At 47.6% G+C, this 18,445-nt stretch overlaps 1 protein-coding gene across 1 annotated transcript in view; it reads left to right on the top strand.

Annotated features, from left to right (window-relative positions):
• Kank4 (KN motif and ankyrin repeat domains 4) overlaps nt 1–17,525 on the top strand; it is a 75,621-nt gene extending 58,096 nt beyond the window's left edge. The window contains 4 exon segments of the mRNA XM_028870279.2: nt 4,479–4,621; nt 9,636–9,699; nt 9,702–9,835; nt 15,865–17,525. Coding sequence (XP_028726112.1) covers nt 4,479–4,621; nt 9,636–9,699; nt 9,702–9,835; nt 15,865–15,987 — 464 coding nt within the window. The 3' untranslated portion in view covers nt 15,988–17,525.
• The last annotated feature ends 920 nt before the right edge of the window (nt 17,526–18,445 follow it).

The following is an 18,445-nucleotide window of genomic DNA, read 5'->3' as shown; positions in this document are numbered from 1 at the left end:
ACATCAATATGGACTGTGCATTGTACACAAGTCAGTTGATGATATTTTGTTTTATGTTTGAACAGGTAAAATATACGGCACCTGTCTTTTAGCTTTTCTAGGTTTCTTTATATCTGTAGCCAGGATTTTCACTGGGTCTCCCCCAATCTGATCCTCTTTAACCTTGAATGAATCCACAGCCTTTCATTTTTTGTGGAAACAAAAGCATAACCTCTTCTCCAACGCAGCATATTTTTTTAACTTCCACTTTGAAGTTAAGACATTTTAAAAATACATAGGTTGGTTTAATTTAGCAGTTTCCATAATACAGTGTTTCTCAGCAGCTATTGTTTGCTCATCGGCAATGAAAAAAAATTTACAGACAGGACAATAACATACAGTATCCAGACTCCCTGTTTATTTCCCATCTCTAAGTGGCTTATTCTTTTTTTTTTTTCTTTTTATTACTTTATACTTGACCATTATCCCAATTTTCCCAGGGTCTCCTAAAGATGCCAGCACCCCTGGACAACAGGAAGCAGTCTAGAGAACACAATACCCACATTTCTAACAGGTGGGGTGGATGGCTTTTGGTCATTCCATGGGTTATAGATGTTGTCATCATTTAGGGGGGTTGGTTACAAGTTGTTATCAGTCATGGTCAGGAAAAAAGCTAAACAAAAGAGTTAGATTCAAAGATCTTTTTCTGAAGGAAAAAAGGAGGATATAATCTTTCCTTAAAGATTTTACTCTATTATTTTTAAACTATTATTTCATTTATTTACTTATTTTTATGACTGTCTATACCCTTTTTCTTTTATTTCTTAAGCCTACAAACATTGTTAAACTCACTGTAACCTGTTTAAAGGTCTTTTCTGTCTGCATGAGCAAAATCTTAAACCACCATGCAGCTTAGCTCATGGTGGCTAGCAGCTGGCTCCAATTTCCTGAGAGCCTAGCCATGGCAGAGGTACTACCTCAGCTCTGGGAAGTTCCTGGGTCCATGCTGCTGTAGGCATTTCTACCTAGTCTCATGCCACCAAATAGCAAGCTGCCTGCTGCTCATAAACCCCATTCAAGAGCTCAGTAGCAGTGCCTCTTAAAAAAGGTGCACCTCTGTATGCTGCTAGCACTGAGTCTTCCCGAGAGACCACAGACACCAGGATGGCTAGATGTTGGGCACCATATGTAGTCAGGCTTTTTCTGTCCCACCAGCCAGCTCCTTTTTTTTTTTTTTTTTTTTTTTTTTTTTTTGAGGCAGAGTTTCTCTGTGTAGCTTTGAAGCCTTTCCTGGAACTCACTTTGTAGCCCAGGCTGGCCTCAAACTCATAGAGATCCACCTGCCTCTGCCTCCCGAGTGCTGGGATTAAAGGCGTGCGCCATCACTGCTCAGCTGCACCACCACTGCCTGGCGATTCCTAACTCTGATAACTTTAATTAACCCATGTTTTTATTAATCTATGTGCTACCATGTGGCTTTTACCTCTACCCGATTTTGTGCATCTGGCTGGCCTCTCCGCCCTTTTCCTTCCCAGTGCCCTCTCTGTCCAGCTCTTCCACCTATACCTCCTGCCTAGCTAATGGCCATCTAGCTTTTTATTAAACCAATCAGAAGGTGCCATGGCAAAGACACATCTTTGCAGTGTACAAAAAGAAAATTATTCCACAACACCGAAGCAGCTGAATAAATATAAGCAAAGAGTCGGAAGGCCTGCTGGGGAGAATGAACTGAATGTGTCATTCTTCAGCATCCGTGAAAGAGGTGTCGATGACAGAGCTGTCACACTCCAAAATCTGGGCTCCCTTCAGAGGGCAGTTATGACACATTCAGAAAGTACATGACTAAGTGAGTCATTGTTGAGGAAGGAGCCAAGCAATACCCTCCATAGGCCACTTTTAGTAATGTATGCTTTATTTTGCCTGAATGCCACTGTGGCTCGTTGAGTGGAAGCATGCTCAGTTGAGAGCCTCCCCCTCTCTCTCCTCCATGAATGATTGACTTGCTCTTGGGCATTGTTCAAAAGCAGCCGCTGTAAGAATATGGGTCCTCAGCCTCCTTCTGTGCTCTGGAGAGGGGAGAGACATCACTCTACTGTGCTATAAGTTATGTTTCTAAAGAGATACAAGAAAGCTGGTAACCTGGGGCATTTGCACTTCTTAAAGCAAATATAAAACAGTCAGGGGTAACAGTAAAATATATTAAGAAGGCAACACAGGTATCCACTTCTTTTCTGAATTATATTTATGCAGGTAGGGACCCATGGGCCACAGTGTACATGTAGACAGAGGTCAGAGGACAACTTGTGAGAGTTAGTTCTCTTCTCCTTCTCCTTCTCCTTCTCCTCCTCCTCCTCTTTCTTCTCCTCCTCTTTCTCCTTCTCCTCCTCTTTCTTCTACTTCTTCTCCTTCTCCTTCTCCTTCTCCTTCTCCTCCTCCTCCTCCTCCTCCTCCTTCTTCTTCTTCTTCTTCTTCTTCTGTGTAGGACCTAGGGATTGAACTCAGGTTGTCAGGTTGGTGGCAAGGGCCTTTTTACCTACTGAGCCACCTCGCTGGCCCAAGGCACCCACTTCTTTATCAGGTCATAGTTGTGATGAACAGAGCTGTCACCCAGCCTCTGTCATCTGCCTGATCATGACAATGATTGGGGACTCAGGAAGAAAACTTGCTGATGAGCCAGATTCGGTTTCTGTGTCTGCTGGTGTCTGTGTTCCAATGGCACACTTCAGAAATATTCTTTGAGTAGTGAGATGAAGCAATTTTTTTTTCTTTCACAGAACTTATAGGTAGCCCTAATTCACATATTTTTCATAAGCCAGATTTGTTGCAAAAAATATCCAAATCTACACAAGTGTCATTCTGAATGGTAATAACAATGGCTGCTAGTGGTCTCCGGTATTTACTATGTGCTGCTCTTGGTGATTTACTTATAGTAACCATAAATTTTGGGATAGTCCTAAAAGGTAGGTCCCATTATCTTTCCCGCTTAGCGGAGGAGGACACAGCAGGCTGTGCTGTCCTGATCTAATGAGACAGGTTTAATTTTGCCTCAGCCACAGAACTTTCTGCAATGAGCAACAGCTTTGAATTTCCACCCAAAACTGTCCTGGCATTGGGGTCATTTGGACCCCGGGTCTCAGTCTATGTGCCTCTTTGATGCAGAAGAACATGAAAGCATACCCCTGGGGCTGCGGCTCAGGAGTTTCTTCTAAATTATCATTTACCACCTCATCTTAAAAATATCTTAGTTTGGGCTGGGGAGATGGCTCAAAGGTTAAGAGCACTGACTGTTCTTCCAGAGGTCCTGAGTTCAATTCCCAGCAACCACATGTGGCTCACAACCATCTGTAAGAAGATCTGGTGCCTCTTCTGGCCTGCAGTCATACATGCTGTATACATAATAAATAAATAAATCTTTAAAAAATATATCTTAGTTTATCATGAAAGGCATGTTCTCCATTGTTCCAGTACAAGAATTAGCAAGTCCTTTCTCTCCCTCAAAGATGTTCTGTTTGTCCTGTGTTATTTTCATGCCCCTGGAACACGGGACGTGAGCCCTTGGGCAGGCCCTACAGGCTTGACCGCCATTCTGAGCTCCACACAAGATGAGCTAGCAAGACTGAGCCTGTGGGCACACCTGTGAGTGTGGTATGGTTGGAAGAGGGATGGGATCTGGTGCCAGGCCGCCCAAATCCTGGCCGAACCTCCTCCATCATATGGATAGTTTACGTGACCTCTCTGGCTTTGAAGGTCCTCATCTAGGAAGACCGTGTGTCATGCCCAGGTTTTCGAAATAAAGTCATTGTCATTGACCCTTTGTCTGTCTCTGGCCCTTGGTGGTCCTTCCTTGCCGGGGATCCTCAGAACACCTGTAGAGAAAACTAGCCAGTTCTTGGCTTTTTGGAGCCCATCCTCTATGGTGGGATACCTTGCTCAGCCTTGATGTAGCGGGGAGGGGCTAGGCCCTGACTCAACTTGGTAGGCCAGACTTTGTTGACTACCCAAGGGAGGCCTTAACCCCTCTGAGGAGTGGATGGGGATGGGATGGGGGGGGGCATCGGAAAAGGGGAGGGAAGGTGAACTGGGGATGGTATGTAAAATGAAAAAAAATTTTAATTAAAAAAAAGGGGGTTGGGGATTTAGCTCAGGCCCTGGATTCGGTCCTCAGCTCTGAAAAGAGAAGAAAAAGAAAGAAAGAAAGAAAGAAAAAGAAAGAAAGAAAGAAAGAAAGAAAGAAAGAAAGAAAGAAAGAAAGAAAGAAAGAAAGAAGGGGAGGGAGGGAGGGAGGAAGGAAGGAAGGAAGGAAGGAAGAAAGGAAGAAAGGAAGGAAGGAAGGAAAGAAAATTCGCCTGTTCAAATGGCTGCTGAAAATGTAAGCCAGTGACTTTACCATGGAAACACTAGTCAGTGGTGTTTAGCTAGCCAGCAGTGTCCTGTTGAACTGTTGAAGTGCAGTCTGGCTCCAGCCCAGGCTGTTCCAGCACCCATACCTTCCCTTGTAGGTGTCTGCAACGTGGATCATCAGAACAAGGCTGGCTACACGGCTGTGATGATCACTCCCTTGGCTTCTGCGGAGACGAAAGAAGACATGGCCGTGGTCTGGAAGCTCTTGCGAGAAGGGAATGTAAACATCCAAGCAACTCAGGTAGGTGGAGGGCACTTGATCTCTGCTTCTCGACAAACGTGACACCTTCTAGTTTTATTCTGCCAGTGTGATGGGTTCCATTTAGATCCATGAGTGTTTTCCCCTCCAAAATGCTGGGGCCATCAGATGGCATCTGTCCAAAACCCCAATATTTGATTTTCCTTAAAGACTCTTGGGACCTAGACAGGTTGGCTCAGGGTTCACTGAGTCATCTAGTTTCTGTTCCAAACTAAAACAGGGAAAATTCCACCTGGACTTAACTTTTCCAACCAAATTCCTAATGTCAGCCTCTTGGGAAGGACTTTGTTGTCTGGCTGCTGCAGCCTCTCACCTCTGTGACTCACCAGAGCTTGACCCAGGACACATTTAGGAAGATCAGTACTTTAGAGTTATTGCCGATTATCTCCTCTGTAAAGCCTTTTACAAAATGATTTTGTTGTTGTTATTTTGAGACAGGGTTTCTGTGTGTAGCCCTGGCTGCCTTGGAACTTGCTCTATAGACCAGGCTGGCCTCGAACTCAGAGATCTGCCTGCCTCTGCCTCGAAAGTGGGGATAAAGGCGTGCGCCACCACACTGAGCTATTTTATTATTTGTGTGTGTGTGTGTGTGTGTGTGTGTCTACCAGGTATATGCAGGTGCCTGTGGAGGCCAGAGGTGTCAGATCCCCTAGGAATTGGATTTACAGGTGGTTATGAGCTGCCCCACATGGGTGCTGGAAACCAAATTCATGTCCTATGTCTGAGCAACACATACTCTTAGTCACTGAGCCATCTCTCAGCCATCTCCCTAAAGCCATTTTAATGAAGTCACACATCTCCATTAGACGGGCGGGGGTGGAGTGGGGGGGGGGGAGAGTGTGGAGAGCAGGATAGGCAGGAACTGTCACCAGTCCCTCACTCTCAGGGGCTATGAGGATCCCTGCCTCCCAGGCCTCTTCTCACCCACAAGGTTACTGTAGAATTCTGCTGGAACTGAGCAATATAGCTGACATGCTTCTTTGGTTCTTAAAGTCGCCAGGTCTCAAACTACTCCTGTCTTTCCTTAATCCCTCCCCCCAACCAGAGTGAGTGACACCTGAGGACAGTCACTTCTAACGAAAGGCTGTAGTTAGTGGCAGTGGGGGCTTGCCTTCTATGTTTGAGGGTCTGGGTCATTCCCAGGGACTTACACAAAGGAAAGGTCTGTCTCCTGATTTCAGAGGCGCCCGTCTCCGACCGCTTAGTCCTGTTGCCTTTTTGCCCGCAGTGAGACAGGATGTCGTGGCAGAAATTCACGATAGAGGAATCTGCTGCCTCTTGCTGAGAGAAAAAGCGAGGAGAGAGGAAGGAAGGAAGGAAGGAAGGGGAGAGGCTAGGTAGCCAACCCTTAACCCACAAGGCCACTTGTTAGCAAGCCATAGCAGCTGTATTATAGGAGAGAAACCCTGAATTTGGAGAGCCTGAATCTTTTATAATAGGCAACAAGCAAGCCTGACCTGTCTTAGGAGATACCGCCTCTTCAAAAGCTGTTTGCTGTGTAAACATACTTTAAAAGCTCATCTGGGGACTGGATATGTGGTTCAGTGGTTAAGAGCCCTGGCTGCTCTTCCAGAGGACCCAGGTTCGATTCCCAGCACTCACTTGACTGTTCACAACTGTCTGTAATTCCAGTTCCAGGGGATCTGATGCCTTCTTCTGACCTCCTTGGGCACAGACATGTAGTCGAATTTTTCTGGCCTACCAGCCAGCTCCCTAATCACAACATGGAAACTTATTATTAATTATGAAAGCTCTGCCTATAGCTTAGGCTTGTCCTACTGGCTCTTATAATTTATTTTATTTTATTTTATTTTATTTTATTTTGTTTTTTTGAGACAGGGTTTCTCTGTGTAGCTTTGGAACCTGTCCTGGAACTCACTCTGTAGTCCAGGCTGGCTTCGAACTCACAGAGATCAGCCTGCCTCTGCCTCCCAAGTACTGGGATTAAAGCTATGTGCCACCACTGCCTGACAAGCTCTTATAATTTAAATGAACTCATTTCTATTCATTTACTTTCTGCCTCCTGGCTCTATCACCTTTACTCTGTACTGCTGCCCATGCTGCTTTCCTGCTTCCTCTGTGCCTGACTGCGACGCTGCCCTTCTTCCCAGCATCCTCTGTGCCTAGAAATCCTGCCTAGCTATTGGCTAGTCAGCTTTTTATTAGACTAGTCAGAATGGCATCTTTACAGTGTACAAAAAGATTATTCCAGACATACATGCAGGCAAATATACACATATACACATAAAATACTAAACTAAAAAATGTAAATATTTGTGTTGAGCTCCGCTCTTCTGCACTCTCCAAAATTGCCGACAGTACCCTGGGTGGCTACAAAGTCACTTTGCATACCTCATCCAAGAGCTTTCAGGGATTCAGGAGAGAGTTCAGTGGTTAGGACATTTGCTGCGCAAGCATTTGGATCCCCATACTCCTATTAAAAAGGCAGGTGTGGATCTGCCCACATCTGTAACCCCGGGTCTGTGGGCGGCAGAGACAGGGAGATTTCTGAAGCTGCTGGCTGCCAGCAAAGAAAGAAGAGGACATTTGTAGAGCCTGACTGTCATACACCTGCATGCACAACTTGCACACACGCACGCACGCACACACACGGAAGCATCATTTGGAAAATGTTGCTGTTGTCTGATAACTTCCTGCTGATGGCAGCACACAGGTATTTGTAACTCACTTTCTGGTTTTCAAAGGATTCTCACCCACATTCAACTCCTATTCTAGAAGACTCTATACAGTATTTTTATTTTAACTAGTATTATCCTAACAAGCATGTTGGTTTGTTTTTAAATAGGAAAAGGGGATGCTCACCATGATCAAAGCCAGTCCCTCCTCTTTTCTGAGGTGCAATGGGTTCTAGGAGGGTCTGAGTCTTGTCCAGGTCACCAAGAAAAAGCTGGGATCCACAGCTGTAGCTGTTCTCCTTGGCTCCCCTGGGACTCTGGAGAGGGGTGGCCATGCCCAGCAGGATGGGAGTGAGCTGGGAGTCTCTGAGGGATACATATGCACATCTCCAAGGTTGCTGCAGGGCCTGGTGTACAGTGCCACACTGGAAATGACCAACTACTGAACTAAACTAAGTTGTATTAATCTAAACCAGAAGGAAGGTAAGGAGGAGGAGCCCCAGGGTCTCAGGAGGGCTGTCTGCCGTCTCACCTGACTTTCATCATGGTGAGGGAGAGGAAACCCCAGGACTAGTTAATCTAGTGAGCAACCATTACCTCGAGGCTGAGCAATCACCCTCTCAAAGGCAAACTGGGAAAGATCTGCCAGGGTTCCAGAGAAGTGGGGACTCAAAGCACTTAGTTACTCCTACTCACCTGCTGAACAACTGCTGCGTATGGTCCCTAACCCTCTTAGAGATAATGACAACAGATACTTACTAACTTGCTCCGCCCTTGGGTCTCTGTACGGCTTCAGGAGGCAGGGGTGCAGAGATGAACTTGCACGTGTCTAGTCCACACAAGCGCTGAGGGGCAGGGCCAGGAAATTTCTGACTGCAAATCCCTTTCTTATGTAGTTACTGAAACTATACTAGCAATATGTCCTCAGTGCTTTTGACATGAACGACATGATTTAGAGCAGCAGCTCTCAACCTCTGGGTCGCCACCCCTTTAAGGTCAAGTGACCCTTACACAGGGGTTGCCTAAGACCATTGGAAAACACAGATATTTCTAGTATGATTCATAACAGTAACAAAATTACAGTTATGAAGTAGCAACAGAAATAATTATGTGGTCGGGGGTCACCACAACATGAGGAACTGTATTAAAGGGCCATAGCATTGAGGAGGTTGAGAACCACTGCCCTAGAGCCAGTGGGCTCTGGAGGGAGAGAAGGCATAGACCTTGCCTTATTCTTACCAACCTGATATTCCATTGGAGAGACAAGCCTGATCTTCAAACCCAAAAAGAGCTGACACAATACAGTAAGTCATAGGAGAAGGCTGTAAGAAAATATAGGAACATGTAGCAGACCTATGTAAATAAGAAATAATTGTCACTTTATAATCAGAAAAATTACCATTCATGTTACTGTATTTATACTCTCTATCTCATTTGATTTCCACAAGAGCCACATAAGGCACACGGGAAAAAATTTTTGTTTTGTTTTGTTTTTGAGACAGGGTTTCTCTGTGTAGCCCTGCCTGTCCTGTCTGGCCTGAACTCACAGAGATCCACCTGCTTCTACCTCCCGAGTACTGGGATTAAAGGCGTGCACCACCACCGCCCGGCAGGAAAAATAATTGTAAGATTAATTTTCAAGCCAAGGAAAGCCAAGATTTAGGGAAACGAGAATCCGGCATCATCACCCATTAAAGAGCAGAGACAGAACTTGGGTTGGTTCTCTGAGTCTAACCCATTGCTGTGTCCACTGGGGACCATGAGGATACAAAAGATAACCACCCTGTCACTGGTCAGGGGTTAGGAACGATGTGGGGCCTGCAAACACAGGTCTGCAAATGAGAGGGTTCCAGGTATCATTCAACAAAACCCAGGGGGCACTGAGCAGACTGAGGCTTCCCAGGGAAAGGCGGCTCCGGCCGCTGAAGCCACAGCCTTCCCACTCCAACACATTCCATCACATATTTGGTGCCAGGCCTCGGGGAGACTGGCACAAAAACAATGGTCCCTAGGGGGAACCCAGTAGCAGAGCACCTGTCTAGCATGTGTGGGACCCTGAAGTTAATCCTCTGTACTACAAAAGGTAAAATCAAAAAAATAAGAACAGTCTCTGCTGTCAACTTCTTAGCCCCTAAGCATGAAGGGAAATTGAAATGCCATCAGTAAGTGCTGGGAAGCCCACGGCACCGCTTGGGAAAGGTTACAGGATTTGACTGGAGTCATGGGAAAGCAGAAGTTAGCCAGAAAGAAAAGGATGTGTCCCATGCCACAGGCAGAGGGAGGATCCGATCAATGGCCCTTTCCTCGAGAAGTTTTGCTGGCCACACCCAGCTTCAGCCTTTGCCGGTCACTCTGTGCAGGGAGGCCAGACGGCACTGATGTTGGGAGTTAGCCACGATCGGGAGGACATGGTCCAAGCGCTGCTGACTGCCAGGCGGATGTCAACCTGCAGGACCATGAAGGATCGTCGGCCCTCATGCTGGCCTGTCACCAAGGCAACGCCGACTTGGTACGACTACTCCTGGCACACCCGGCCTGCAACAGCAGCCTGACTGACAAGGTAAGACTTACAGGCAGTTAACCAGTAAGTATTTGACACCTGTCTGGAAAAGTGTCTTGCTAGCCGTCAGAATTCAAGAAACCATATGTCCATAGCAATAAAGTTGACCTCGTAAGGCTGGTGTAGGCTTTCAATTAGATAATGGATGTTAAATGCTCATACCCTTGGTGCTGTGAAACTCACAAGATTAAAACACTATGCTTGGGAAATGTGTCCAGGCCTGGCTTGACCCTGAGCCTCCTCTGGCGAAGCTAGTATGTGGCTTTGAGGCAGCAGCTGAGCTCTGTGTCCAGGCGAGACTCTGGGCAGCCAGATGATGGCACAAAGTTTATAGAAACAACTCTGTAGTCATTGAGTTAACAATACATCCATGACACAAATCTACTTTGTGGGGTGATCCATTCTACCCAGCGAGCCTGCCCAGTGTCGCACAAAGACAGTCCCCTTAAATAAACTACCTTGTAAGATGAGGGCCACTAGAAGAAGATAACCAACCATGGATCGAAGCATGTGAATCTCATGACAACCCTGTAAGGTCGGCTCCACTGCTGCCGTCATTTTGCTGGAGGAAGTCGAATCACCAAATGGTTAGGTACATGCCCACATTGCCCCGCTGGTAGGATCCAACTCCATCAAGCCCTAGGCTCATGTCCATGATGGACACACCAGCTCTCTGCTGTCCCATTGACCTTGCTGTTGAATCGCTTGCCACAGGTCAGTGACCTACCAACAATTGAATGGATGACCCCTACACTTAGGGGTTCCATCATAAGTAAGTGACCCCATTGCTGATCATTACGGTGGGGTGCATTTCTAGAGCACTTGTGGGAGCCAGTCTCCACCTGTACATTATCCCTGATCTGCTCAAGAGTACAGCAAGCGGACTCCACACCCTGTGGTTTACAGATAGGGAATCAGGCCAAGGGAGGTTACGCCCCTGTCCTAAGGTTACAGCCTTAAGTTCTCAGAACGGAGATTCAAGCCCAGACCAGGCTTAGCGTCATTAATGTTAGCATCATAATTTAATGCTATAAACAGGCATCTTTATACTTAAAACCCACAGTTCAAAGGGAACAAAAGTCTGGGGAGGCAAAGAGAGCCCATTGCTATCAGGGGACAGCACGTCTTCCTGGACCCTGTTGGAGCCACAGAGAACATCCCACCAGCCCGTCAGGCTGCACCCCTCCAGTCATAGTTCCTGTACACCCTGCCTTTCCTGGAGCCATTTCCGAGCACTTCAGAGAGCATGGGCCCTCCCGCCTTCCCATGGGATTGGGAGTAGGGGACCTGGGAATGGAGCCTCCTTTTCCAAAAGTGTAGTGAGATAGGTTCTGTGTTGGGGAGTCCTCTGTGGGCTACCTTTTCTGGAGGAAGCCTGAACAATAGTAGCCCAGGGCCACTTAGAAGTGACCACTGCACTTGCCTGGAAGAAACCTGAGACACTTATGGGACAGGCCAAGAAGGCTTGAGCCTTGGAGGTCCCTAGCTGGCCAGAGTAATAAATAAGTCATGGAATGGGATCCCTTCCTGGGCCTACACGGTGGTCACAAATAAGAGAGAACTACCCGGCTTTCTGGAGGTGGAGGAAAACGATGGGGGAGACAGCTCAAATACAATTGTTAGAACTGGCTTTAAACCCAGCATTCGTGAGTTTGAATCTGAGGTCAGGGACTCTGTGCCTTCCGGTAGGTGAACCCCTGTAAAATGGGTAGAGTGACGAGCTACCTGAATGCTTAGTGTTTATAAGCCGTACCTGCTGCCTGGAACTGTGACACCTAGAGCAAAGTCCCAGTACAGCATCGGGTGGTGGCCTTGGCATTTGCTAGTGTCTGCAGGGAGCAAGAGGGATGAAGATCTGAAGTCAGGGGAGCCAGAGGAGAGAGACCGCCTCCAACTGAGAAGCCCGCTGGCCACCAGTCTTGACTCAGTCTTGTATTCCTCAGGGAGGTGACGTTGACATCCAGAAGAGGTCTGGCAGTGTCTAGAGACATTTTTATTGGTCACAAGTAGAGAAGGGAGTGCTCCTGTCATCTAAGGCTAGGAATATTGATAAAGATCTGCAGTGCACAGGATCAATAACGAATTCTGAGTTACCTAGACCAAGCCAGACATGGTGGTGCACACCTTTAATCCCAGCACTGGGAAGCAGAGCCAGGCAGATCTCTGAGTTCAAAGCTAATCTGGTCTACAGAGAGAGTTCCAGGACACCCAGGGCTACACAGAGAAACCTTATCTCAAAAGGCTTGGTCAGGGGTTGGTGTAGAGAGTCAAGTCAGCACTGAGGAGCAGGTCACTGCAGGTCAGGGTCTGGAATGGCAGGGCTGGGCGCTGGATGTAGAGGTTAGCTGAAGGGAAAAGCCAGCCAATGTGGTCTTAGGCGGAAGTCCCCCAGGGCCCAATCACATTCCATCTGCCCGAGTAAGGCGTGACTGAGGAGTCCCACTACAGCTTCCTCAGGGCAAGGGGGAGCACAGGGTTTCCAGCAGAGTGAGAAGAGAACTGTTGCTGGGACCCACCGAGGACCAAGGCAGGTACCCTGTGCCAGTTCCCACGTGACACTGTCATTCCAACAGTTACCTCTCCTTGGAGATGCAGATGTCCACAGCACAGATCTCCTGGAGACTCACTGGGAGGGAGAATCATGTTCTGAACTTATCAGCTCTCATCAACAAAATTTGATAAAAAAAAAATACAGAGAGCTGCAGGTGCTTTCCCCAGGCTTAGGAGGCAAATTGGGGTGGGGGAATTGCTATGCTTTCTCTGGGGACCCTGAACATGACAAGCTGGGGTAGTGAAGCCTGAGCACCAGCTGCCAGCCTTTCCCTGGGAAGGGCTTATTTGGAAGATGTTTCAGAACATCCATCAAATGGGAACATTTTTGAGACAGAGATTATGCCTTGCTCATCTTTACCTGATATGTAGTGGGTCCTGCAGGTTGACATACCACAGAACACACAGGAAGGCACATGTACACACACACACACACACACACACACACACACATACACACACACACAGGCTGTCTGTGCAAACCCTCCACTCTTCAGCTCACGGTCAAGTGCACGCCCAGCCTGTAGTGTTGATAAGTAGGGCTCACTAGACCCAGCTATGATGCATGGACCTTCGTGCATCCTTCCTTCAGCAGACTCTGCAGGAGGCATTTACTTTTAAGGGACACTCTCCCTTCGTAGGTGGTCTCTTTTTTTCCACTTCCCATCCTCCACATCTTCAGCTGAGAAGCCCACAGATGGAGGCTGTCACCTCCAGATGGAATCTGTCAGAAAATGCATAGCCTCTGGGACCGGGCCTGTGACACTTTCCCATGGTAACAGTCATCACACAACCTGTTTACATAAAGCTCTGCACGACAAAGGGCAGCGTGGAGCACAGAGTGAGGACAGCCCTCCCCCTGCCCCGGGACAATGCAGATCTCTCTGCTGAACACCCCCTCCCTCAACAGTGCGGGGGACTCTGAGGTTTAAAAGCTGTGCCTTGTTCCAGGTTTGCTCAGCAGAAGACGCCTTAGGGTTGTTTGGCTTCTGTATCAACTTGAACCACACACCTCTGCCTGCACAGTCCGGCTTTCAACAATGCTTAGGACTGAGCAAGGCCAGGGTGCAGCAGTGAGCAGGCCAGACTGAGCTCTTGAGCTTACAGAGACCAGAACTGAAGTGATGACCTAGATTCCAGCCTAAATAGAAAAGTGCAGGGAGGGTGGCCCAGCAAATTCAAGGCTAGCCTGGGGTACATAGCAAATCACTGTTTCATATAACACCAATCTTAAAAGGTCTTATAATAAAAATCCAGAGCCGGATATTGGGGTGAAAGCTGAAAGATCAGAGAAGCAGAGCAAGCCACAGCCAACCTCACATCACCAACTCCACAAATCCTCTGACTGAAATCTTCTGAGTCCTCACCCGAAAGGGTCTCAGCTGAACTACCTTAGTTCTTGTTTCCTCATGCCTTATGTACCTTTCTCTGCCCTGCGGTCACTTCCTGGGATTAAATGCCTGTGTGCTTCCCAGTAATAGGATTAAGGGTGTGTGCTACCACTGCCTGACCTCTATGTCTAATCTAGTGGCTGGCTCTGTCCTCCGATCCTCGGGCAAGCTTTATTAGGGTGCACAATCTATCACCACAGTTTCAAAAGAAAGCAAGAGATGGCTTCGAGGCTAAGTGCGTATACTTCTCTTGCAAAGGATCTCAGTTTAGCTCTTAGGACTCACATTAAGTGTCTCACAATTCCTATAAGCCCGAGGGGCTCCCTCTCTGTGAGCACCTACACACACACACACACACACACACACTCTTAAAATATTAAAAATGAAAGAAAGCAAAAGAGGGGAGGCTGTAGCTCAGTTGGTAGAGAACTGACCTAGCAGGTCAGCCTCAGCCACCACTGTGTTTGAGCCCCAGCACACACTAAACTGGGTGGTGGCATGTAGGCCTGGACTCCTAGCACCAGAGAGGTGGAAGCAGGAAGAACAGGAGTCCAGGGTTATCCTTGACCTCAGCTAGTTCCTGGCCAGTGTGGGCTATACACAAGACCCGACCCCAAAACGAGAGCAGTGTCTTCCTCCCTCGGAGCCCCTCCCACTCTCGGGTCTTTCTCCCCTGCAGAACAATTGGTTGTGGAGCCTCGGTAGCAGCTGGGTCCCATCCAGCTGCAAAGGGAGAAGCCCAAAGAGCTTGACATGTTAATACATCCCACCTGCTCCTCTGAAGGATGTGCCACATTTCAGGAAGTTAATTCTGCATACATACAGTTCCAGTCAGAGCAAAATACATAGTAAGCATCACAGGCAGCCTCAGCCTGGGTTTTACCTCTAAATCAGTCACCAAGGTCAGTGTCGTTTTCAAAGCCCTTTAGCTTTCAGAACTCTGGCTGTAGGACTGTGCTCCCTCGTTCTAACTGGCTGCCCTGTGGAGCTCACCCTCCAACACCCGGGTGTGTAGGCTTTCCCTCCATCTCTGGACAGCCAGCAGCAGCCCCATCTAAGGAGGACGCCACCGGTCCAGCTTCTTCAGCTCCAGCTCTTTGCAGAGTGGGCCGTGCGGGGGAGAAGGTGCTACCTCGACTTCAAGTCAGGAATCGTCAACATGTGCTGGGAGCTCATGTCTGCTCCTAAGGAGACAGTTAATGATGGGAGGGCGCTCACTGGGAGAAAGCTCAGTCCATGAAGTGTTTGCAATGCAATCGTGAGGACCTGAGTTCAATCTCCAGAACCCACAGCTATAAAAAACATCCGGACATTGTTGCACATGCTTGTAAGAAGGACTCACTGGCCAGCCAGCCTTGCCTGCTTGGTCCAGGCCATTGAGAGACTCCATCTCAAAATAAACGAGGCAGGCAGCCCCTGAGGAACACCACCCAGGGTTGGGCCCTGGCCTCTATGTACACAGGCATACATGTGCACATGCACAGATGAACATGCATGCTGACATGCACATGAGACAATGCTTTTTCAGTGAGTTTATGACTTGTAGGCATAGAGCATCAAACAAGCTTCCAACAGGTGGGAAACCGCTAGTATAGTATGGCCTGTTAAAGCAGAATAAGATGAGTTATGAAGACTAACATTGGGGAAACATCTCCCAGCACACCATGAGAAGTTGCAATAAAAGGGTCATTCAAGACAGATGCATGCTTCCATTTCTCTACTTGAACTCCAGCAATAGACTTGCACAAAAAGAGAAAGGAAACACACCCAAATGCTAACTGTCACGTAGATCTGTGTGTTGGGATAGGAAAGATTATTTTCTTTCCTATATTTTCCAATTGTCTTAAGTGTTGAGGCTCTGGCAACCCCTTCTCTGTTCCCACTGGCACAGGCTCCCCAGGACTAAGGACAGCTCCTGGGGAAGGGACCCTCATGTCTCATGATCCTGTGTCTCATGGTCCTCATGCCATTTGGGTCACATCCCTCCTGTATCACCTGACCTTTGTATCATCCTTTCTCAACATGCCCCCCCCCCTTCTCACTGGGACAAGAGGCAGATAGGATGAACTTTTTCTTTCTTCTCTACAGGCTGGCCAAACAGCGTTGTCCATTGTGCTGAATTCACCTGCCCATGTGGAAATCGCGGAGCTTCTGCAGGCTCACTTGGAGCAGGGCAGGTCCCTGGGGCCGGAGAGGCTACAGAAGAGCTAACAGCCAGGAGCAAAAGGCCCCTTTTCTGATCTCCTTTGCCCTTAGAGGGGGCCGGGGGTCACAGGCAAAGGGCCACCATTCAAAAGAAGCAGCTATGTCAAATATGCACAATACATTCCCCTCATCTAATGCTGCTCATTAGGATGCTTAGTAGTTTTTTTGCCTTAGGCCAAGCCCCCCAAACTACACGGGCTTCAGAGCAGGTCCGAGGTGCAGAGAGTGCACAGTGCAGTGGGGTTGTCCAGAGATTCAAGACCTCTTCAGCCTTGGATTCCTCATGGCTGCTTTTGCAGTCCTGTGTAGCAAGCAGGTGGGTAAGGGCACACTCACACAGTAGAAAAGCAATACTATTCACATGGAGTTTTAAAGTACAGTCTTTTTTGTTTTGAATCAAGTATATATACACAAATATATCCCACTGAATATGCATGTCTAGAGAGAATGGGAGAGGAATCTAAATTTAGGCAAGGTAGGACGAAGCCCAGTGATGTCAATGCCAAGGCATGGCACTTCTGAGTCCTCCAGTGGCTCCAGTTTCCTCTATGGAAGCAAGCAGAAAATCCAATCCAATGGGTAACACTAGGTGCATGTTGGCGGAGTCTGGTCATTTCAGCTGTTCCCAACCTATGAAGAAACAAATGAATTGGCTAGCTTCTTGCTGGGAATGAGTCATTGTAGACGTCAGCATGGTCATTGCTGGAAGCACAGGGCCTCTATGAGCAGGTACTGGCTCTGATAAACTTCTGAGCTCCTGGATGCACAGAAGTCCAGTCTGGGCTCCAGTGGCAGCCAGCCAGGGCAAGACAGAGCTCTGTCTGTATCAACATCTCTCCCAGGGACAGTTCTTTCCTAGGCTTCCATATCCCCTGGGGCCTGTACATGAAAGCTCTGAAAGTCTCATGCAAAAATCATCTTTCTATAAAAGGAGGAGTATCAGAATTAGAGATGTGAACAGTGAAAACTCAAAGCAAAAACTCTCATTTGGGCTAGAAAGCCTATGTGCTTGATACCCCTTGGGTGAGTCACCAAGCCTTCATAGGTGATGGCTCCGTCATCTTCAGAATAGAGGTGATCATACACCCTCCCTCTGGGGTTCTCCATAAGAAACTGCATGTGGAAGTTTCAGAATCCAGATATAACCCAGAAAGACGGCCTTCAGAAACTCTGCAGCAAACTTCTCCCCACAGCGTGATTGGTGAGAGATGCCCAAAGTCCCATGTGTGGATGCTGCTCGGAGATGGAAAGATCAGTGCAACAGAGGAGCTTTAGAAGAAGAAGAAAAAAAAAAAAAAAAGCCACATCAAAACACAATGTAAAAGCAAACACATACATTAACAAAGGTTAGCTCCATGCTTTGCAAAGGCTCATGTGTATCCAGCCCCCGGGATCTTGTTATGCAGTGGGTCTGAAATGAGGCCTAGTTTCTGTGTATCCGACTAGGCCCAGAGGATGCCAAAGCAGTCAGGCCACAACCAAGCTTGGAGTAGCACAGCTCTGGCCTGTCCTTCCTGTATATAAATTAAAACATTGCCTCTCAATGGGTCTCAAAATTTTTTTGCTCTTGATTCTTGGGAATTTGCAATACAGGACTATATTAGCTCATTTCTTTTTGTTATGAAAAAATATCCAAGGAAGGATATGAAGAAAAAGAGGGTATTTATTAGCCCCCAGTTTGGGAGTCGTCTAGTATGGTTTGAGGTCTAGGGAGGCCCTATGACAGATGGCAGGAGCCTGTTGAGGAGGAGGAAGGGATCACAGCTGGATACAGGAAGCTCAAGAGTGAGGTGAAGTCCGGTGTTTGGACAATCCTCTTGTGACAGCCGATCCGGGTCCCAGGAGAGATACCTTACTTACTGTGACAATGTGCCCCCATTTGACCCTTAAAGCTTAACACTTCCCAGTACTGGGGTAGGGGAATGAAATGCTGTGGAGACTGTCACCTCCAGAGAGGGTCAGAGAAACCTCATGGAAGAGTCTTTGAGCGGAACTCTAAGGAGTGAGTCAAGGTGTTCTAGAGAGCAGTAGGATTGAAGATGTGGCATGAATAAAGGCTTGTGGCCCCACAGCCATGGGATTTCAGATGAGTTCAGTTTCAGTCCATGGGAGAGGAGATTGGAGAGAGAGGAAGGCATATGGCCTTGTTTATTGTATGTTGATGTTAGAGATTTGGACTGGAGCCCAAACTTCAGGGGGCTATCTCACAGACTACTTTAAGGATCCAAATGCCTTTCAGAAAAACACACATGTGCTAAGCTCTTCTCTTAAAATCCTACTGCGGGGGTGGGGGAGGAGGTTCAGCAGGTAAAGGTGCTTGCTGCCAAGCCCGATGACCTGAGTTTGGTCTCCAGGACTCACGTGGTGGAAGATGAGAACCAGTTCTGGCAAGTTGTCCTCCACATGAACACTGCACACACCGAAGGAATAAATAAATGTAATTTTAAAATATTTTTAAGCACTG

Source organism: Peromyscus leucopus, chromosome 2 (genome assembly GCF_004664715.2).
Source record: "Peromyscus leucopus breed LL Stock chromosome 2, UCI_PerLeu_2.1, whole genome shotgun sequence".
In the NCBI taxonomy this organism is placed as follows: domain Eukaryota; kingdom Metazoa; phylum Chordata; class Mammalia; order Rodentia; family Cricetidae; genus Peromyscus; species Peromyscus leucopus.
Note: the sequence above shows the minus strand (reverse complement) of the source record. Positions and strands in the feature narration are given on the sequence as shown.